Source organism: Ammospiza caudacuta, chromosome 13 (assembly GCF_027887145.1).
Source record: "Ammospiza caudacuta isolate bAmmCau1 chromosome 13, bAmmCau1.pri, whole genome shotgun sequence".
Taxonomy (NCBI): Eukaryota; Metazoa; Chordata; class Aves; order Passeriformes; family Passerellidae; genus Ammospiza; species Ammospiza caudacuta.
In genome coordinates this window covers 15,171,345-15,192,366 of record NC_080605.1, presented here as the reverse complement: position 1 = coordinate 15,192,366, position 21,022 = coordinate 15,171,345, and the positions used below count along the sequence as shown (strand labels likewise).

Below are 21,022 nucleotides of genomic sequence, written 5' to 3'. Positions count from 1 at the left end.
CACTGCCCAGGATGCCCAGGGACTGTCAGAGCCTGCAGGATGCACCCAGTGGTGTTGCAGTCCCCAGTGCCCTCTGTCGCTGTGGGCTGCAGCGGGGCCCCGGTGATTTTAGGCAGCCAGCTATTTTTAGGAAGCGTTCCCAAGGCACTTCCACCACTCCAGCTCCTGCCCCAGGAGGGGTACTGCTCTCTCCAGCCCCCGCCAGACGCAGGCTTCCATCAGCGGGACCATGACCCAGCCTTCCAGCACGCAGCTCCATCCCCGCAGCTCCCTGACGGCACCAGCGTGATCCCAACACCCCAGTGGCTTTCTCCTGTGTTGCCCTCTGCTCCGGACCAAACGCATTCCTCACACGGATGTTTACGACAAAGCAAGATGCTTGTTTTGGGATTTTTTTCTTTTTTCTTTTTTTTTTTTTTTTTAATACAAGAGCTGTGTATTTAAAAAATATACAATTTTTAATTTCTACAGCATAACCCTGCGGGATATTTTTTGTAATAAACAGTGCAGGACCCTACCTAAACTTATTCAATAAACCATACAAGCTCCTGGGGTACCTTTGGAGCAAGATCAGCTTGTGGGGCCTCTGCCATTGCTGCTACGGTGGCACTGGGTCACCTCTTGTCCCCACCTGCTGGGACAAGGCATTTGAAAAGGATGAAGAGGTGGGAGAGGGATTTTGGTTCACATATAGGCATGCCTGAAAGAATGCTTTTCTCCCCTCTTGGCACTGAGGGTATTGGCTTTCAACAGGTCATATGCCAGCACCTCTGGACCAGGGTTTCTGCAGCCAGGCGAGCCCACTCAGCAGTCTCCTGAGGCACAGTGCTTCTGGTATCCCCACATCCCTCCCCCAACCACTCATCCCAATGTTCTGACAAACCCACTGAAGAAACAAAGGAATGAAAGATGGGCTGGGCTCAGGAGTCCTCCTCCTCCTCCTCCTCCTCCTCCTCCTCCTCAGCCAGCATCCAGCATGCCCACATCAGCATTGCCTTTGATATCCTGCGAAACCAGACAGGAGGAGCCAGGGTGAGAAGAAACCCAGCTGTGGACATGCCACTGGGGCAGCTGGTGACAAGGGGTAGGGCAGAGGTTGGGGACTCACTATAGGTATGTGAGTCCCACTGCAGGAACAAGGGACAGCCACGAGTCCATGGCTGATATGGCACTGACCTGATAGATTGTACCTGCTGGCAGAGCTCGGGGCTCGGTGCCTCGTACTGGTACTGGGGTGGTCTCTCCATGAACTACAAAAGCAAAGGGGAGGGTGAGATGAGTCTGCTCCAGCCAGAGTACCCAGAGTGCTGCCCCATGCAGCCTGAGAGCCCAATAAGCCCAGGAAAACACCTAGGATTGAGGTGTCTCTCCCTCGCTTCTGATCTTTTACCCAGATAGCTCAGAAGATGCTCCAGCAACTGTTTGCTCCTACCCAATTGTTTAACTCAGGCTAAACCACATCTTCACCATCCCTGGAGGGATTTAAAGACCTGTGGATATGGCAGCTGGGGCTATGGTTCAGTGGTGGCTTGACAGTGCTGAGGAATGGTTAGACTTCCATCTCAGGAGCTCTTTTCCAGCCTAAGTGATTACATGACTCCCTCATGATTCCAAGATCCTCCACCATCTACACTGACACCTGCATTCAATTTCCCATCTCCACCAGCCTGGTGAGGAAAGATCTTGGGGATGGAGACCAGTGCTGTGGGCACAGAGAGCCCCCCCAGCCCTCAGGGGACCTCACCAGCTGCTTTGTACTTACCGACTCCCGAGCACTGCACTGCTCTGGCCTGGAGCTGGGCCCAGCTCCTGCAGGGGATGCTTGCTCTTCCTCCTCCTCCATTTCCTCCTCCTCCTCCTCAAGCTCCTTTCTATTTTGCAGCCCTGTCTCCTTTCTGCTCTTCTTTGCCCCCTGTGGGCTCCCGAGCACGGATCCCTTGCGTGTGCCTCTCCCCCTGTGCTTCGAGGTGCCTGAGAGATGCTGCTGCTCACTGCAGGCCTGTTCATCTTCCTCCACCAGCTTCCTCTTGGCAACCACAGTCTCTCCTCCCTTTGTCCTGGTGTGAGCCAGTCCAGGCTTCAACGCCTCTGCAGAGGAAGCTGTGCCACTGGAGCAGGCCTGCTCCCTGTGAGGAATCCTGCCAGGTGGCGATTGCAAGCTGCTGCTGGGCAAGACTGGGAAAGCTGGAGAAAGAGTGGGCAGGGTGGGCTGAGAAGCCCTGGATCTCTGCAGGCTTTGATCAGCACACAGGGCATCCCAGGCTGCCTCTGCAGCTGATGCTGCCTCACTGGTGCTGATCTCCACCAGACTGGGATGGCTGTAGCAGCGGAGCAGGGAGGGAGAGGAGGTCTGTGCTGGCTCTCCCCGCGGTGAGCCCTCAGCAGAGCTCTGGCTGCACACTTCCAACAGGTCAGTGGTGTTGCTGTCAGCAGCCACATCTTTCTGGGTCTTCAGGGGAGGGTCAGATTGAAAGGTCTTCTCTAGTAAAGGAAAAGCACAGTCAGTTTGAGCAGGGTGGTGGTGGGACCTGCCCTGGCACACAGGAAGAGTGGCAGGGCTGGAATGATGCAGATCCAGGCTATGGGAACACCACAGCACTGCTTTATGGCCAGGGGAAATCAAGCCAGCATCATTAAGAAGAGTGGAGCTGTCTCCTGCCAGGAAGGCAGCCTGGATGCCCTGGGACATGGGGACTCACCATCTGAAGAGCTTGGGGTCAAAGACAACGAGGGCATCCCATTCCAGGGGTTGTCCAGGGATCCCCCCAGGCTATCTGACAAGGTTGGTGATGCAGCACCTGCAATGAAGAAGCCAGAGTGTTGATTTTAGCAAAGAAAGCAGCTGCCCATTCCCTGTGGGTCCCCTGTGCACAAGATCTCAGAGACAGCTCTTGAGGGGAGCTCTGCAGCCCTTTCCAGCCCAAAATGTGGCATATCCCAGTGAGATCCTCTCCAAGATCTCACAGGGCAGGCGGTGGAGAGGCAGACACTGCCCAGAGAGCAGGCAGCTATGAAGAAGGCCTTCTCCTACACCCTGCACTGCCCAGGACAGTTCTTCCCTTCAGCTCCTCCTCCACATGGAGCTTCCACAGGTAATTCTGCAGCAAAGCTTGGTGACACCAAGCCAAGTAAAGTGACACAAACCCATGGTGGTGCTGAGCCAGAGCCGGCAAGGAGCCCACACCAGGGCAGGAGACTCAAGCTCAGTGGTGGCATCAAAATGACTTCTTGTGGTCCCAGCACAACCAACCAAAGCTGCAGCTTCAAGAAGCTTGAGGACTGGGACCATCCCCTGCCTGCTCAACGTCTCCCAAAGACCTGGCCACACCAGTACCTCCTCCACTCAATCCAGGGAGATGGGCTGAGCCAACTGTAGAGGAAACTAAAGGCTGGATGGGATCTGGAGCGTTCATAGGATGCCATGAGGATGATCCAAGGGCTGGAGCACTGCTGCTATGGAGACAGGCTGAGAGAGTTGGGATTATTCAGCTTGGAGAATTGAAAGCTCTAAGGAGACCTCCAAGAACCTTCCAGTATCTAAAGAGGCTCCAAGAGGGCTGGAGAAAGACTTTAGACAAGGCCATGGAGTGGCAGACAAAGGGGAATGGACTCACACTGACAGAGGGCAGTTAGATATTTTTAAGAAATTCTTCCCTGTGAGGGTGGGGAGGCCCTGGCACATGTTGCCCAGTGAAGATGTGGCTGCCCCAGCCCTGGAAGGTGTTAAAAGCTAAGTTGGACAGGGCTTGGAGCAACCTGGTCTAGTGCAATGTGTCCCTACTCATAGAAGAGATTGGGGCTAGATATCCTTTAAGGTCCCTTCCAACACAAGTCATTCCAACACATCTGCAGATTCTGCTACTCACAGCTGATTTGAGATACAACACTTGGGTCTCCTGGCACTGTCCTGTCATCACTACTCTTTCCAGGAGCTGCTTGGCTTGTATCTGCAATGAAAGGGGCACTGTTGGTCATATCCCCAGCATGAGGCACACCCAGAGCAAGGGAACTCTTCTCCCCACCCCAGGGAGCCCCTAATTCCACATGCCTGGGTGCTGCACTGCCTACCTGTGTACCCTGCAGACACTGCCTCAGAAGAATCACAAACCACTGCCTCCTCCTCAGGAGGGATCACCAGGGCACTGACTGGGACCATGAAAACATCCTCACCCTGCTGAAATGAGACACGTGACAAGGTTTTTGCTGGGCAGTCCCTCTCCAGATGCAGGAGTCCACCTGTGCCTGCCCACCCAACACCATCTCAATCCCCAGCAAACCTCCAGCTCTGCCCACTGTCCTTTCCTTCCTTCTCCCACCCACCAGAGCACCTCAAGCTGTGCCAGCAGGACAGACTGACCTCCTTCTTGCGCTCTGCCTCCCACTGGGTGATGGGAACCTCATCCTCCACTGTCACTGGCTTCTCCTTTGATTTCCATAAATCCAAGCATTCCTCAGCATTTTCCTTCAAAATCTCCAGCTGGTTCTGTCCTATGGCATCAATCAGCTGAGAGACAGAGGGCTCTAGAGCAAGAACACACAGACATCAGTGGAGGAGACAGCTGAACTCAGGCAAGCCTCACTTGCAAACACTTTTACCCTGCTGCATGACTTAGTGACTGTCATGACACTGAAACCTGTGGGAGCAGCCACAATTCTGCACTTCCTTTGCTTCTAAAAATTATATTTCCTTTCTTCACAAATCCTGGACCAGAAGCACGAGCACAGGCATTTAATGTCCCACTCTGCTTCAGCTATCAGCATTATCTCTTCCTGCTTTGGGCTTAGCAATGTACACTTGTGAGATCTGACCAGGTCTGTGCTACCTCTGCCTAACATGGACCAAGCTGAGGAAACCCAAGGGCTCCCCCAGGCACTCAGAGCATTGCATGCCCCCCACAACCCTTTACCTGAGCTGGGAGCATTCCTCACAGCAAGATTCCTCCTGCAATGACCAAGGAGAAGACAAAGCCAGGTTAGGGCTGGGACATACACAGCTCTTGGCCACAGGTCAAGCAGCCTGGATTGGAAGAAGCAGCTTGTGAAAGTAGCGGATCCCTCACTGGATGCTGATCTGGCCACATGCTCAGTATGCCAGCAATAGCCATCAGGAAGCCTCACCCCTGGAGATGGATGGATTGAAGGCCCTGGGGATCTCCAGTATTGGATCTCCAAGGATGAAGGATGAGCTGTGCAGGGCTGACCCACACAGCTGTGCTGCCCACCACTGGCAGGAACAAGCTCCCCTCAGGTGTTTCCTCCTAGCTCAGAGGAAGAGGCTGGCAATGTGCCACCACAATTTCATTTTTCCCATTCTATTCAACTCTGTCACATTCCAGGGCAAGGAGTCACACAGGTTAACCAGGAGTTGCCATAACCTGTGCCAGCCCTTGCCAGCCTGCTCTAACCCCAGTCTGAGGCTGCACACATCAGGGTACCTGGATACATCCCTCAGCCCCATACTCACAGCCAGAGCTCCTTTATCTTCTTCATCACAGAGGGATTCTGGTTCCTGCAGCAAGAAAGAAGCCAGTTACTGATTCCGTCCAAGTCCCTATGTCCCTTCTCCCTTGCTTTGGAGACAATCCCTCCTTTAAAAGGGATTGCCACAAGCAGGACTCCCAAGGTCAGTGCTGCTGTGGGGAAGATGAAGAAGTCCCCCTGAGCACAGCCCCACCCAGGCATCCCATGGGCCTTACCCATCAGATGATTCCATCCTCTGCCTCTGCATGGGCAGCACGATGAACTGCTGGGCCGTGAGGTAAAACTCACAGTCCTCCTGTGGGGAGAAGGCAGCTCTGAGTCCCACCACTGCCCCTGCCCTCCCTGGGGCCAGCCAGCACTCCCACACCCACCCCAGCTCTGCCACCAACCCTCCAGTCTAAGAGAAAGTCTCCTCAAAAAGGACAGCCCCCCTTCAAACAGGAGTTTGTGTCTTCCTGTGTCAGCTGATGGCTCCACAAGAGCCACACAGCAGGGTGGGCCAGGCCAGGGGAGTCTGTGGGGACACCTCTGAACCACTGCAAGGGGACAGTGGGCTGCTCTGCCACCAGCCCATGCAGGCCTTCTGCAGCTGTCCAACAGGCAGAGGTGACAGCCAGGTGACCCAGGGAAAGATGCACCCCGTTGAGGAAAGATGTACCCCAATGAGGGCTCATCCCTGCCAGGTCAGCTGCCACAGGCCCCACAGGAGCTGCAGATGGAAATGAAAGGCCACCCATCACCTGCCTTCAGCTCCTGGGAGCAGCTGGGAGCAGGCAAGAGTGCAGGGAGCACAGCAAGGTAAAGGAACAGGCTGCTTCCACTCCTCAGAGCACTTACCAGCCTGGCCTCGTCCTGAAAACACACCGTGTACTTCTGCAGGACGATAATTCTGCAATTAAGGCTGGAAAGCCTGAGCTGCAGGTGGGCGCTGGAAAGGGAGCAGAGCAGGAGTGCCTTGAAGAACAGAGCTGGACCCCCCCAGACACACAGTGGGGCTCCTGCAAGAGCTCTGCCAGCCACATTGGGGCGTTCTGGAACGTGTCTCAGCATGAGCAGCAGGCACCAAGGGCTCCTTAGTAATTCCTGCCTAAGAGCAGCATCTTTCTGCTGCTTATTCTTGGCTCTCTGCTGCCAGCACCCCAAGAGTTTAAGGGTGTCCAAATGGGGAAATGGAGGAAAGCACTGAAGGAGCAGCCCAGGCTACCATGGTTAATGATCTGGCTCCTTCCACAAAACCCAAGGGCTTTACAGTCCTTTCTAATGGCATCACAGTTTCTGCCATGGATCCCTGCCCATCCCAACCAGCAGACACCGCAGCAAGAGCATTCCAGCTTTCTTCTCTGAGCAGCTCTTTCACACCAGCTTCCCACCCTGAGGTTGCTTTAGCTTAACACAACCTGAGACAAGAGCAGGCAGGAGCCCCAGGTGCTCCCAGCAGCTGTGCAGAGCTGCTCTCCCAGCCACGCCAAGCCACGGTGGAACCCACTTTTCCTCTGCCTGCAGAGCCTCGACTGTAATGACCACACGGATGTAGCAGGATCCGTCAGAGACCTGCACCACAGCGTCCTGGAGCAGCCCAGGCTGGCCAGCTGCACTCGAGTCACTCAAGACCTGTCAGGAGATTGGAGAAAGGGAATAAAAAAAGAACTCTTATTCATAGACCTGGAACAAGTTTCACAGGAAGGCGGTCACAACACCAAGCTTTTCCTCCTCAAAACAAAAATTAACATCAGAGATGTTGAGGAGGAAGAGTTGCACATCCACAGCCAGCAAACTGGGAAGCACTGTGAACTTCCCAGAACTGATTTCAAAGGCTGTTGGAGCACTTTGGGACAGGCCCTCTGGGTACCTACCCGCACCACCTGCCCAGCCAGGAAATTCTCATGCTCATCCACTTGCTCGTAATTCACCAAGAGGTCAGCAATCCATGGCTCCAGGACATAGAGTTTGGGAGAAGCCACAGTCTTGTCCACACACACAAGACTACACAAGAAGAGACAAGACGCCAAGCCATAAGCAGTGCTCCATCACCCTCGGAAGGGTTTTGCACTCCAAGCACAGCCACAAACCCAGGAGACTGCTCAAATCCACCCACTTCTCTGCAAGCACCCATGCTAAGGGCTTTGTACTAAGGAAGCCACGCTGCTGGGGACACACAGGTCCTGCTGCATCCTGCTGGGACAGTGGAGGGGGACACTCACAGCTCTGGAGTGTGCCTGGCCTTCTGCAAGTCTCCCACACAGGAGAGGACATTTATTTCTACCTCCTTCCACATTGTTCATTATCACCCAATAACAATTCGCCTGGAACCAAGTCTTAACTATAACTGAACTGTGAAAGGCAGAGGCTGGGAAAAGGTAAAGGTTGGAGGCAGGCAGTGGCTGAGGTCAAGCAGGGGCTGAGGACAGGCAGTGGCTGAGGACAGGCGGGGCGGAGGGCAGCTGGGGCTGAGGGCAGACAGGGGCTGAGGGCAGGCGGAGCTGAGGGCAGGAGGGGCTGGGCCACACGAGGTTGGGGTCAAGCGGTGGCTCAGGGCAGGCAGGGCTGACCCCCCTCCCGGACCCCCTCACCGCTCCCCCGCCGCCAGCCCCGGGCTCGCTCCGCCTGGCGGAGCGGCCGCCGCCGCCATGGCCGCGCGGCCCGGAACGGGAAGCGGCGCCCGGCAGCGCCACCTCCGGGGCGGGCCCGGCTCCCGGCCCTCCCCATCTCACCCCAATCCTAATCCTCATCCTTATCTTTATGTCCTGCCCTATCCCTGTGCCCAACCCCGGCGCTTTTCCTGGGTACGCGCGTCCCTTTCTAGAAGAGAAGGGTCTGGGGAGATGTCAGAGCCGGTTCCAGTTCATAAAGGGGTTGCAGGAGAGCTGGAGAAGGACTTTGGACCCTGGAGTGATAGCATAAGGGGGAATGGCTTCAAATTGAAAAAAAAGGGCAGGTTTAGATTAGATATGAGGAGGAAATTCTTCCCTGCTAACGGGGTGAGGCCCTGGCACAGGTTGCCCAGAGAAGCTGAGGCTGCCCCATCCCTGGAAGTATCCAAGGCCAGGTTGGATGGGGCTCTGGGCCTAAGGGAAGGTGACCCTGCCCATGGCGGGGTGTTGGAACAACAGGTTTCTTCCAAGCCCAGTCAGAACAGTTTGCCATTCAGTGATTCACATGTGATGCTAAACCATCCCTGCAACTCTATTTTGGTTTTATGTTCTTTCCTTTAGCTTTGGTTCGAGCTCCAGGTAATCCCAGGGTTTCCCCAGATGGTTGCCCGTGGGAAGAAGCGTCCTGCCACAACAGCCTTGCCCATCCTTTATCTCATGTTAAGGTATCAAAGCCACTTCATCTGTCAAGCAACCTGGGAGATGTTCTGGCTGAAGGGATGGGAAATTCCTGCCCTCACCCAGTTCAGCTGTGACTTGGGGCAGTCAGCGCCTTCCATCTCCGTGCCAGAGGCTGTGGTTCCATCAGTGGGCTGACACTGGGGGCACTGAAATGGCACAGCAAGATGGATATAATTGTCACCCTGTATTTGGTTTGCATGGCCAGGTTTTGGTGGGGTGGGCCTTCTGGGGAAGCTGCCAGGAGCCTCCTCCATGTCCAGCAGAGCCAGGGGCAGACGTGTTGCTGGCCAAGGCCAAACCCTTCAGCCACAGTGGTAACACCGCTGTGATAACATATTTGAGAAGAAAACAAAAAAGTTATTGTGCAGATGTAATTGCAGCCAGAGAAGAGTGGAGTGAGAATATGTGAGGGGAGTAGCTCGGCAGACACCAAGGTCAGTGCACAGGGAGGAGGAGGAGGTGTTCCAGGCACTGGAGCTGAGATTCTCTTGCAGCCCATGGTGCAGCCATGCCTGTGCCTGAAGGACTGCACCCCAGGGAAGGGTGATCCATGTTGCAGCAGTTTGTGGAGAATTCTTGCCCAGGAGATGGACTCACGTTGGAGAAGTTGATGGAGAACTGTCTGCCATAGGAGGGACCCCATGCTGGAGCTGGGGAAGGACTCCAGCTCTTCTCCCTGAGTCACAGCAGGGAAAATATGTGATGAACTGACCACAGTCCCCATTCCCTGCCTCCCTGCACTGCTGAGCAGGGGGAGGTAGAGCTGGGAAAAAGGGAGTGGTGGAGGGAAGGTATTTTTAAGATTTATCTTACTTCTCATTATCCTGCTCTGCTTTTGTTAGTAACAAATTCAGTTAATATGCCCAGTTTGAGATTGTTTTGCCTGTGATGGTATTTGGAGAGTGATCTCTCCTGAACCTTATCTTGACTCATGAACCTTTGTTACATTTTTCCTCTCCCCTGTCCAGTTGCAGAGGGAAGTGATAGAGAGGCTTTGGTGAATGTGAGGCATCCAGCCAGGGTCAACTCACCACACACACAGAAGAGGAGGCAGCAGGGTTTGCTCTTACTGAAAAAAGCTGATTTATTTGGAAAAGTTGCATTTGGATAGTGGATCAGATCTCCTCAACATGGGAACTCATCATTGTCCATTTGCAAAGCAAAGTTGGAGCAGCATTTCCAGTTGGAGCAGGAGAGGTTCCACAAGCTTATGCACCCTAGTTCTGCCCAATCACATCCCACAGAAGTGGTTATTAATCACTTTAAACTACCTACACAACATCTCTGAACTATGTTAATTGTGTGTATTCCACTGTTGCAAATGGTCTGTGCAGTTTGAGTGATGCTACAGCAGGAACCAGCTGGGGAGGCAATGGGATCACAGAATCAGAGGATCATTTAGACAGGAAAAGACCCCTAAGACCACCAAGTACAATCCATCCATCATCCATCAGATGCCCAGACCCTCCCTGCAGGGTGGGGACACATGGAAACATGCAGGTCATAATTCTCCATTGATTTTAGGTGCAACAGGAGCTTCTGGAGGATGATTCTATAATTCAGTGATCCTCAGGCCTGTCCAAAGCTCCTGAATCCACCACATGCTTCCCTGGGAGTTCAGTCCATCAATTGGTTCAATACTGCAGGAAAGAGCTGGGCAGTACCTGGACCACCCTGGGGCTGGATGTTCCCCTGCAGTGCCTGAGCACAGCCCTGGCTCCCAGCTACACCAAAGTCACACCCAGGGGCAAACCTGAATTTTATCATAGCATCACAGAGCCATAGTTTGGGCTGGGAAGGATGTTAAAGACCATCTAGTTCCAACCCCCCTGAACAAGTAGGGATGCCTTACACTAGACCAGATTGCTCAGAAGCCCATGCAGCCTGTCCATGAACACTTCCAGGGACGGCACAGGGATTATCCTTCTATCACACTTAAATATTATAGGTGCTGTTAGAGCAGACTCTGAGGAAAGGGGTCACTCTGGTCAGCCCTGGAGGGTTTTTCCCAGTGGTCCTGGAGGGTTTCTAGGTTTCTCAGCCTGTTCTTATGGTTAAGGAACACTTGTCTGTCCTGGCTGCTCCATCCTCAAGTCCTCAAGGGGCATTCACCTGTCCTGACTGCTCCATCCCCAGCCCTGGCCTTGGCATTGCACAAACTAAGGCCAACAAACTGCAGTGTGCAGAGTCAGCGAGTCCAGCCTCGCCTGCCTGACCTTGGGCAAGGGGAGGGACAGGCCTGGCATCCCAGGAGGGAGGGAGGTGGTGGGAGAGGGTGTCACACTGCAAGGACAGGGATAGTGCTGGCCCTGAAAACCAAAAGGCTCAGGTCTGGCAGCATAAAGCAACACTCCTGACACCCAGCCCAGGGCATTCCCTGCCTGGGCAGAACACTTGGCTCCCTTTGCATCATTCCACAGCCAGCAGGAAAAGTGGATCATGGGTATGGACCAGAGCCAAAAGATTGAGGTGCAGGCAGAGAATTTCTGAGAGCCACGAGCTGATGCAAGTCCTCATGGGAACATGTGAGATAACCAAGTAGCAAAAGGCACTGGCAGAGTCCAGGAGGGAGCAGTGCAGCCACAGCCAGGGCAGCATGGCCGGGCTCCACGTCTGCTCCCTTCTGGTCACCGGGGCCAACCGAGGCATCGGCCTGGGGCTCATCCAGCATTTCCTGAGGATGCCAAACCCACCTCAGTGGATCTTTGCAGCCTGTCGGGACCCCAAGGGACAGCGAGCACAGGTGAGACTGGGAAGGGGGAGACTGGATCAGGAATGGTGTTTGCAATGGACTGGAGCTGCAGTCAAGCACCTGCAGCACAGGTCAGCCGGCTTGGGACACCACAGGACCAATTGCGTGGGATACGTGGAGGGGGAATGGCACCAGGCATGTATAGAAGGCACAGAGCCCCATTGGTGTGGCAGCTGGAGCAGGTGTTGGACACAAAGTGATGCAGGACAGAGATGAAGTGGCATGGGCTTTGCCTGGGAATGGCTGAGCCTCTGCACAGCCCCTCCAGCCTCTCCATGCCTACACAGTGCCCTGTCTTTCAGGAGTTACAGAATTTGGCCTCCAAGCACCCCAACATCATCATCATCCCGCTCGGTAGGTGCCCCAAGTGCGGATCCTTTGCCCCAGCTCCTCTGGCGAGTGCCCAGGCTGGGCACACCCTGGGAGCCCCGTGCTGGGAGGGAGCTGTGCCATGGGCTGGTGCCTGCAGGGCCATCAGGCACTGCCACCTCTGGGGGGACAGAGGAGACTCCAGCACGGGGACACAGGCTCTGACCTCCCTGTGTTGGCTCTGCAGAAGTCTCTGACCCAGCCAGCATCAAGGCAGCTGCAGCCAAGGTTGGGGAGCACCTGGGGGGCTCTGGGCTCAACCTCCTCATCAACAATGCTGGAATTGTGAAGTTGAACACGCTTGATACCGAGACATCAGAGGACATGAGGGAGATTTACACCACCAACACAATTGGACCCCTGCTGATGGGTCAGGTGAGACCCTCACTCACGTTGGGCTGTCCTGGAGAAGCATGAAGGGCTGGTGGGAGGGGCTCCTGTCACAGCTCTGGTGCCCTGATGGGCTCTCAGTTAATGAGAAGTTCAGGCAGCCATGGGCTGGAGCTCAGGAGCTGGAGCCCGGCAGGGAAGAGGAGGGAGGATGCCCCCCAGTGCTGGTGTCCGTGTTGCCCACTGTGGAAGGAGTTCTCCCCTGCCCTGTGCTGTGTCCATGTGTGCTCCTGTCCCTTCTGTCTCCTCTCAGGCATTTCTGCCCTTACTGAAGAAGGCTGCCCAGGGGAGCCCAGGCTCAGGGCTGAGCTGCAGCAAGGCTGCCATCGTCAACATGTCCAGCATTGGTGGCTCCATCGCTTCTGCCTTTGGTTGGGAGTTGATGCAAGTCACCTCGTACCGCTGCAGCAAGGTACTGTCACAGCTTTGCTTTCCCTGCACGGCTGCGGGTCCCCTTGCAGCCCCCCTTCCCCTGCCACCACCGTCCCTCATTGTTTCCCCTCAGGCTGCTCTGAACATGCTGAGCAAGTGCCAGTCCCTGGCGTACAAGGAGCACGGCATCCTCTGTGTCGCTCTCCACCCCGGCTGGGTGCAAACCGACATGGGCAGCGCTGCGGGACACGCGGTAGGAATTCCCCCGGGGCGGGTCCATCAGAGCTCCTGGGCTGATTTTGCATGGTTGGGAGTTGCTGTCATGAGCCCCTGCCCATGGCTTCCCTGCCTGCCCAATCCCTGCTGGAGCAGCTCCCCCTGTCCTGGGTGCTGGGTGTCCCCATCCCCTCAGTTCTTGTCTCAGTCCCTCTCCCTGGGGTTTTCAGCTTTCCCTTTGCCCTGGAGCAGCTCTTTCCCCTGGCTCCAGCTGCTCCAGGGCCCTCAGCCAGGCCTTGGGCATGGGCTGCATCTCGCCCTGTGCCCCACAGCCCCCCGTGACAGTGGATGACAGCGTGCAAGGGATGCTGAAGGTCCTCTCCTCCCTCTCTGAGAAGGACACCGGCACCTTCCTGGACTGGGAAGGGAATGTCATCCCCTGGTGAGACACCACTGCAGGATCCTGGCAGCCATGATGTCCCTTTGGCACTGCTCCCACCTTCCCCACATCCTCAATAAACTCCTGCTGAGACCCCCAGCTCTGTTGTGCAGTGCCAGCCCATGGGGTGGCCCTTTCCAGATACCCCACTCCTGCTCTGGGGATTGGTGGTGCCCAGAGCTGCCCCAGCCCAGGGCTGTCACTGGCACCCCCATGAGTTCCAGCCAGCAGCTCCCATGGCACCGTGAGTGCCCTCTGGAGACCTCCCCTCCAGGAGGCACTGGAGGAGCTGGAGCTGGGCCCTCTCCTGAGAGGAGAGAGATCTTCTGAGCCCCTGCAGGACTGGCTTTCTCCTGCCCAGGCTGAGCTGCCTGAGGGGCTGGGAGTCACAGGGAGCAGCTGCTCTCTGCCCTCAGCTGGGGAATGCCTGGTCACAGGTGGGACAGAGGGACACACAGAGCTTGGGCAGAGCACAGGGATCCTGCCATGGGCTCAGAAAGGGGTTTGAGACTGGATATGGAGACAGAGCAGAGAGACATCAGCTGCCAGAGTTTACAGAGTGAGGGATACAGAGGGAGCAAAGGTAACACATGCTGTGGGAAAGGAGGTAGAGGCTGTTTCCCAGGCTGATTCCCTCTCCCCAGCAATGTGGGGAGGGCTGGGAGTGAGCAGGGGTGACCATGCAGAGGGGTGAACCAAGCAGGGGTGACCAAGTAGAGGCTGCAGTATGGGCAAGAGACACTGTCCATCTGTCCATCACCAGGGCAGGCTGTTCCCTTCCCAGTCGAGGAAGGCTCCAGAGGTGTCCTGTGAGAGGCTGGCCAGCACGGTCAGGATGCCCCTCACGCTGTGCTCCACTGTCAGTGGTGCCTGCAGAAAAGGACAATGAGCTGTAACAGAGAGCAGCTCCTGGGGAGGGTGCATGCCTGGGAGCAGCATCCATGATGCTCATGGGGATATTTTTCCTTACTGCCACACCTCTCCAGGCTGGCTTGGGAAGACAGGGCTGGCTATCCCACATACTCAGTATGTTGCAGCTTGCTGCCTTCTCCCTGCCTACTCTGCTCCAGAAGATGGTCCTGGCAGCCACAGCATCACATAAAATCCCCCAAGTGCCCCTGCCCTCCCCAGAACATGGAGATTCAGTGGGGGTCCTGCTGACCCTCCCCTGCACAGCCCAGTACCTCCTGTGTGCCCATGTCCGTCTTCACCCAGCCAGGATGGATGGCCACGCACAAGATCCCCTTGTCCTGGAGTTCTGCAGCCAAGCACCTTGTCACCATGTTCTGGGCAGCCTGGAAGAGGCACAGCCCTGCCAGCACAACCCAGGGAATGGGTGGGCAGGAGAGGAGACATTTCATAGCCACAAAATGTCTGTGGAGGTGGGGAATGGGACTTGGTCCTGCAACAAAGCATCAGCATGACCTGCTGGAAAGGCTCAGTCCTGGCTGCTGCTGTCCCAGTCTCTGTGCTTCCACCTGGGAGAACCAGGCAGGGGATGGGTGGCTGGGGCAGGGGGTGACCTGGGGGCTCCCTCCCCTGCATGGGCACCGTGCCTGGGACAGCATGTCCAGCACCTCCCTGGCAGCTCACCTTGCTGGCCCGGTACGGGTACATGGGGGCCTGTGGCACGTGGAGGCACCGCCCGATGGAGCCCAGCTTGGAGGAGATGTTGATGACAGCAGCCCTGCTGCAGCTCAGACCCTCCTTTCCCTCTCCCTTTGCTGCCTGCTCCAGGAGCGGCAGAAATTCCTGATGCAAAGACACCAATGCTCCATTAACATGCAAGAGAACCCAAATTTCAGGACCATCCTGGAGGGCTCTGTCACAGACTGCAGACAAGCAGCTGGACAGATACTCCTGGCAGAAGTGCAGAGAATGGGGAAGATGCCCCAAGGAGGGGCCAGGCTCCAGCCTTTCCTTCCCCAGGAAAGGAGTGAGCTGGCCCAGTGAGCCTGGAACAGGCTCCAGGTGGGGAAGAACTAAGGGTGATGCTGGGTTGGGCTAAGCTGCTGAGCTCCTCTGGGTAGGCAGGGGAGATCCATGGAGGTGCCCTTATTCCCATAATGGAACATCTTCCCAAAGAGAAGAAATGCAAAAGGTCCAGACATACCTTGACAACCTGGAGTGGCCCAACCACGTTGGTGGCGAACACGTCGAGCATCTCCTGTGAGTCCAGGGAGCACAGTGTGGCATGGGAGTTGATGCCTGCATTGTTGATGAGCAGGTTCAAGCCCTGGTCCTTCAGATGATTCCCCACAGCCTGCATGGCCCTTTGGATGCTGGGCAAATTCACTGTGTCTGCCAGGGAAAAAGCAAAGGGAAGAATAGCTCTGATGGGTCACACAGCACCCACTGGAAATTGTGCTGTGGCTGGAAGCCGCACTTATCCAGAAAGGATGCAGCAGGTTTAGCAGATTATGCACATTGGAATGAGCAGCAGTTTGTCCTCACCTCTTGGTTTTGCATCCTCAGCTGAATTAAACCTTAATTCAAATCATTTTGGGTCATGTGGGGGCTACTGGTAGGAAAAATTTGTCTGTATTTGCTTTCTGTATCTAAGGAATTTATGATTGTACAAGGGATGCTTGGTCCTTGCACACTGACACTCCCAAGTTTATTTCCACAGGGAGCCATTTTTTTCTTCATGCTGTTACCCACAACGTTTTGGAGCTGACAGATGAGCTGAGTACAAGTAATAAAAGATTTGGGATGTAACCTGCAGTATTTGGTTGCAGGCTCTGAATCTGAACTTCCCTATCCCTACTGAGCAAGTTGTGGGGACAACCCCTCTCAAGTAACAAGGCACAACTGAAATTGGGTTAACAAGGATAAGCATCCCCAGTGCCTTCCTCTTTGCTTAAGTATTAGTATAGCTTTTGAAATTCTGCCATGTTTTAATTGCAGGATTTTTCTGACTTAGGCAATAAAAGTGGTGGTTTTTTTAAGTTTGCATCCAGCTGTCAGGGTTGTTTGTTAGGATTTACCTCCTGTCCTGGATACTCACCAACTGAAGTGGCCATCATTTGTTTATTTAAAAGGTCATCTAAATACCTTCAGGATGTGAAACAGGCTAATTAGGCCAACATTAAACTTTATATATTGCTTTTTAATACCTTAGGTGTACCACAGAGCCCTTAAAACCATGAATATTCACGTGTATGGGCAGGTTGGAGTGCGCCCTTGTTCCCATGCACGTTTCTGTGCCTGTTTTTTGCAGATGCCAATGTGATGAGCCTGCTGGGAGTGGGGGACTGCAGATTCCTTATTTTTTTGCAACACTTTGGCCCCTGAGCTGTGTTTCTGTTCTCATTCTTGGAAAAGAGTGACTTAGCAAAGGTTTCCAAGGCTGAAGATTTCTTTCTTGGAATATTTGTACTCTGATGGGCAGCAAAGAGATCCTTTTCCCTGGCATTTTTAACTAGCCTGATGTTTTTATGGTGGTAAGCAAGTATCTGAGCAGCATGGGACTTGTTCCTACCTTGTGTTGTGCAGCCCAGACCTTTGTGGATGTGTCCTAAAAACATTTGAGGGGAACACCATGGGGATAATCTGCTGTGGGTCTGCTGGGAGGGGAAGGAGTCTTGGGATTCAAGAGGATATTGCATGTCTAATTGCAGGACAAGTCACAGAGTGCTTTGGTGTTATTTCTTTGGATAACAATGGGATGAAGTTCAAGGTTCTGTCACTCCAGTACAAGTGAGGGATTTTTTGGTCACCTGGTGAATGATTAACTGCTCTATTTGGGTTAGCTGAGTCATTGCTCCAAGGCATGTGGGACCCACACTTTTTTAGTCCTTAACCCCCAAATTTGATGAAATAACCAATGCTTGTCTCCCTGGAAGAAATAAGGGCGGGAAAGAAAGAGAGATAATGAAAAGAAGTGACAGATCTTACACATTTTTGAGTTATTTTTTTAACTTTTCTTCCTGAAGAGTCTATGCCTGTTACTGGTTTGAAGACAACTCTTCCTTTTTATGGAGCAAGAGAACTTGAAGCAACTTCTCTTTTTAAAAAAATATCTTGTTGCTGTTGATATTTAAGAGCTTTTAAGCTTACTTTGGGACTTTATTGACAGGTTGGGGCTTGGGGTGTGTGTTTTTAGAAAAGATTATTCTTGTTATGGCCAGTCCCTTGAGATGTCCCTTTTATGTTGGCCATGCTCTTCCCATCAGGTACTGCCAGTTGGGGCTTCACAGCTCATTTTTTATTACAGAGAAGGTATTTTATTTTAATAACCTACTTAATAGCAAAAGAGAGAATTGCTGCCTCTTTGTAGTAAAGCCTGAATTCAAGAATGTCTTATTTTCTAAGTAGTATTTAAAAAGTTGAACTTGAACTGAATTTATTTGAACTTTTCAGATGCTTTTAAACAAATAAGCAGGTAGGTAGATAGGTAGGTACTGATATGGAATAGCCTTGATTCAGTTTTCTTATTATTGGCTTCAATGAAATACAAATATTTAGAAGCTATGGCTGCTTCCCACCTCACTTTTTACAGCAATGGCAATCCTAGTGCAGGCACTTTGCCAAAACATTTCTTTTGGATTTAGATGTTCTTTTAATTCTTCATTAATAAAAGCAGCCCCCACTCTCTCAGACACAGGGGAACACAGGAAATCTCTTTCTCAAGACTGGTGCTCCTTATGTCCCCACTCTTCACCCAAATACTGTCCTCCCCAGTGAGAGCCTGTACCTGTCCAGCACCCTGGAAGCTTCTTTCCTGTGAATACCCCAATTCCAACTTTGCCAATTCCAAATGCCAGCCTGGCTGTTCTCCCTAGGCTGCCAAGGTCCATTTGCTGCTTGTGCTTCTCCCAAATGCTGCTGAAAAAGGTCTCTGAATTTGGCCCACATCCATAGAAGGAGGGAATGGCCAAGAGGACATCTCCCCAGTCCAAGCTATGGACATCCTGTGCCTCTGGGTCAGAGCATCAGCCTGGGGTACCAGGCTGGGCAGATTTCCCATGTGTCATTTTTAGCTGTTTTTTTCCTCCATTATTTACCTGAAAGAAATGCCAACCATGACCTCCTCCAACCAACCCTCCTCCTTAGGAACCATCCAGGTGGTTACTGTGCCCTGCCTTGTTCACTTTGTGAACCCATGTGTCCTAGCCCAAAACCTGGGCACTGTATTTAGCATCCTTGGGAAGAGACGTCATGCCTTTCCCATGACACTTGCTCAGCTGAGATGCCTGGACCCACCTCTGCCTCCTCTGAAGCCAGTTTGACTGCTCCAGCCAGGGCACAGCTTAATTTGCAGGGAGAAGCTTACCCAAGTGTGCATGGATGCTTCCCCATGGATCCCTCCCCACCTGTCAGGGCGAGAGCTTCCTGCAAAAGCCACCCCTGCTCCCACCTCCAAAGTCATCGGAGAGCAATGTTGGGTGCAAGGAGAAAGGTTGCTCCATACCTAGCTGGACCAGTTTGATGCTGGAATGCTGGGCAGCTAAGTCTTGCAGGGCCTGGAAATAAATGATGGGGCAAGGGAGAAGGTTAGAAGCCACTGGCTGCATGGTCAGGTGTCCCACCCCTGCTCCCAAATCACTGAGCCAGGGTGGCTTTGCTTTCTGTGGGGAAAGAGCACAGGGCCATCCCCAGTGGATGGGGTAGGGCAGCAACCCCACAGCCAGCCCAGATGCTGTTTGGCTTAGGAACTGCCCCCTCTCCTGAGTAATCCCAGCACAGAAAAGGGGTTGGTCAGCCATGGGCACAGCAGGAGTGAGTGGTGAATACATGTCTGCCTCTCCAGCCTCATCCCACCCTGCCACACTGGGCACTGCCTTATCCAGGGAGCTGGGGGGGTTATGAGACCCCCAGAGCACTTCAGCCCCCACTCCTGGGCTACCCAGCCAGGGCAGCAAGCCAACAGGGATGTGGGGACCGTGGATCCTCTCTGCCCGCCTGGCTCAGCACCATCCCCTTCCCTGTGCCCACACTGACCTTCCCTCTGGGGCCCTCGGGGTCGCGGCAGGTGGCGAAGATGTGCTGGGGGGGCCGGGGGCTGGCGGCCAGCTGCCGCACGAGCTCCAGCCCGATGCCCCGGCTGGACCCTGTCACCAGCACGCTCCGAGCCAGCGCAGCCATGTCCCCAGCCTCTGCGCCGGGTGGTGACACGTGGCAGGGTTGCCGCCTGCTTGGCCTGAAGAGGAGCCCGGCACAGCCCAGGGTGTGGCTCTGGGCACCCATGGGGACTGGGACAGTGCCAGCGCCTGGCCCCTCGCCTGCCCCAAATACAGCCAGGGTCTCAAGAGGACCAAGGGCTCCCTGGTATTTGACAGGGCTGCATGTCACCTGCATTGTCACTATGCCTCTCTAAAGCCCCAGCTTCCATAGTCTCTGTAACAGCAGAAGGGTCCACCTCTTCCACAGGCTTGGAAGAGTACTACAAGGAAAAGGAGAACAGGTTCAAATCTGGCTGTGGCCAGCAATCTCCTAGTTTGTGGGGTGAGTTGAATTCTGAGACACTAATCCAAAGCCCAGCCTGGGAAGCACAGAGAATGCAGTTTATGTGCTGCAGGTTCTACCCCTGCCAACACTTCCCCCGCAGAGCATCCAGGAGCCAGCAGAGAAGGACCCTCCACTCCCTGCAGCCTCAACCACTGACTGCTGGGGCTTCAAGCTCACATCCATCTCCTTCCTCCTTGCTGGAGGACAATGCTGGATGCTTATAAGCTGAAGAAATGCCTGTAAAAGAAAGGCTGCTGCAACCCAGGCCAGCCTGGGGGCATGGATTTTTAGCATGCAGAAGTGTTAGAAAAAGCATAGAGCTGCCATGTAAAAAGCCTCAGCTAAAACAGAATAATTGGGGCAACGTGAATATGGGGTGGGGTAGGAAAAAAGAAGAGGAAAGTAGTGGGAGTGGGTCCATCCCATCTGGATGTGCCTCATGGCACATACCTGTTGCTCAGTGTGGCAGAGGGAACAGAAGTCTCTATTCCCCAAGTAGCTGAGTGGTTCCACATTTGGCAATCACCAAAGAAACACTCGGGAGGTGGTGAGGGGCCCTCACATTTGGAAGATGATCTTTCAGGTGACACAGATCATGAAAGGGAAGAAGCAGTGGTGTTTCCTTCCATGGTGGTGGACAGACTATGGCCCCCATGAGAGGTAAGCATGCTGGGTGTGGATTTGGATGGTGTTGGAGTTGGAACTGCTGTTGCAGACGTTCTTGCAGGTGTAGTCACCTGCACAAACAATTGCACTGCACAGACTTGCCTGCCCTGCCAGCAGCATCCAGAGCAGAGCTCCCATTAGGAACAAATTAGACTGGAGTTTCCTCTTTTCCTTCCAGACTCCTTAGGAAGGAAACAACAGAAACAAGTGAAGAGGGCTGCATGACCAGGAATGGCTATGGGCCAGTGCCAAGCAGGGGAGTGACCTTTGGAAAGGGCTGACCGATGGTGGCCAAGGACAGCAGCACAGGCACACTCATGGCTCCAGAATGACAGCCCAGGGCCAGAAAGTGTGCGCCAGGGAAGAGATGAGACCAGGCTACAATGCTATAGAGGCATCTGGGAACTGTCCAGGTTAGAGAGGAACTGAGAGAACTCTAAGGCACAGCAGGAGGAGCAGGATCGGCAATGACTTCGGAACAGGTTGCCCAGGGCTTGAACCTGACCTCAAAACCCTCCAGGGACCCTGCAGACTTCCCAGACTCCCTTTAAATGC

The 21,022-nt window shown here is 54.1% G+C and overlaps 3 protein-coding genes across 3 annotated transcripts; 1 reads left to right on the top strand and 2 right to left on the bottom strand.

Moving 5' to 3' along the window:
• Positions 1-474: 474 nt before the first annotated feature.
• On the bottom strand, positions 475-8,110 carry LOC131563548 (nucleolar and coiled-body phosphoprotein 1-like). The gene is made up of 15 exons (XM_058813642.1): positions 8,052-8,110; positions 7,335-7,464; positions 6,968-7,092; positions 6,319-6,409; positions 5,697-5,776; positions 5,465-5,509; positions 4,908-4,942; positions 4,358-4,521; positions 4,069-4,174; positions 3,867-3,947; positions 3,335-3,466; positions 2,700-2,798; positions 1,763-2,481; positions 1,177-1,250; positions 475-1,005 (listed from the first exon to the last, which is right to left on the bottom strand). The coding sequence occupies exons 1-15, from the start codon at positions 8,108-8,110 to the stop codon at positions 921-923; spliced, it is 2,025 nt and encodes a 674-aa protein (XP_058669625.1). The 3' UTR covers positions 475-920.
• Positions 8,111-11,141: 3,031 nt separating this feature from the next.
• Positions 11,142-13,448, top strand: LOC131563564 (C-signal-like). The gene is made up of 6 exons (XM_058813660.1): positions 11,142-11,556; positions 11,868-11,919; positions 12,122-12,309; positions 12,578-12,736; positions 12,830-12,949; positions 13,245-13,448. The coding sequence occupies exons 1-6, from the start codon at positions 11,410-11,412 to the stop codon at positions 13,356-13,358; spliced, it is 780 nt and encodes a 259-aa protein (XP_058669643.1). The 5' UTR covers positions 11,142-11,409; the 3' UTR covers positions 13,359-13,448.
• Positions 13,449-14,107: 659 nt separating this feature from the next.
• LOC131563603 (C-signal-like) lies at positions 14,108-19,554 on the bottom strand. Its single transcript, XM_058813712.1, has 6 exons — positions 19,295-19,554; positions 18,765-18,816; positions 15,465-15,652; positions 14,945-15,103; positions 14,536-14,646; positions 14,108-14,221 (listed from the first exon to the last, which is right to left on the bottom strand). Exons 1-6 carry the CDS (start codon positions 19,538-19,540, stop codon positions 14,108-14,110), a joined length of 870 nt encoding a protein of 289 aa, XP_058669695.1. The 5' UTR covers positions 19,541-19,554.
• Between the last annotated feature and the right edge of the window lie 1,468 nt (positions 19,555-21,022).

Coding starts and splice junctions, on each gene's coding strand:
- LOC131563603 (XM_058813712.1), bottom strand. CDS start 19,540: ATGGGTGCCCAGAGCCACACCCTGGGCTGTGCCGGGCTCCTCTTCAGG. Junction 14,647..14,944: donor ACCCGTACCGGGCCAGCAAG/GTGAGCTGCCAG, acceptor TGCCTCTTCCAG/GCTGCCCAGAACATGGTGAC. Junction 14,222..14,535: donor CGGACATGGGCACACAGGAG/GTACTGGGCTGT, acceptor CCTTTTCTGCAG/GCACCACTGACAGTGGAGCA.
- LOC131563548 (XM_058813642.1), bottom strand. CDS start 8,110: ATGGCGGCGGCGGCCGCTCCGCCAGGCGGAGCGAGCCCGGGGCTGGCG. Junction 7,465..8,051: donor GGGCTGGCGGCGGGGGAGCG/GTGAGGGGGTCC, acceptor CTTCTTGTGTAG/TCTTGTGTGTGTGGACAAGA. Junction 5,777..6,318: donor TTCAGGACGAGGCCAGGCTG/GTAAGTGCTCTG, acceptor TTCTCCCCACAG/GAGGACTGTGAGTTTTACCT.
- LOC131563564 (XM_058813660.1), top strand. CDS start 11,410: ATGGCCGGGCTCCACGTCTGCTCCCTTCTGGTCACCGGGGCCAACCGA. Junction 11,557..11,867: donor CCAAGGGACAGCGAGCACAG/GTGAGACTGGGA, acceptor CCTGTCTTTCAG/GAGTTACAGAATTTGGCCTC. Junction 12,950..13,244: donor GCAGCGCTGCGGGACACGCG/GTAGGAATTCCC, acceptor TGTGCCCCACAG/CCCCCCGTGACAGTGGATGA.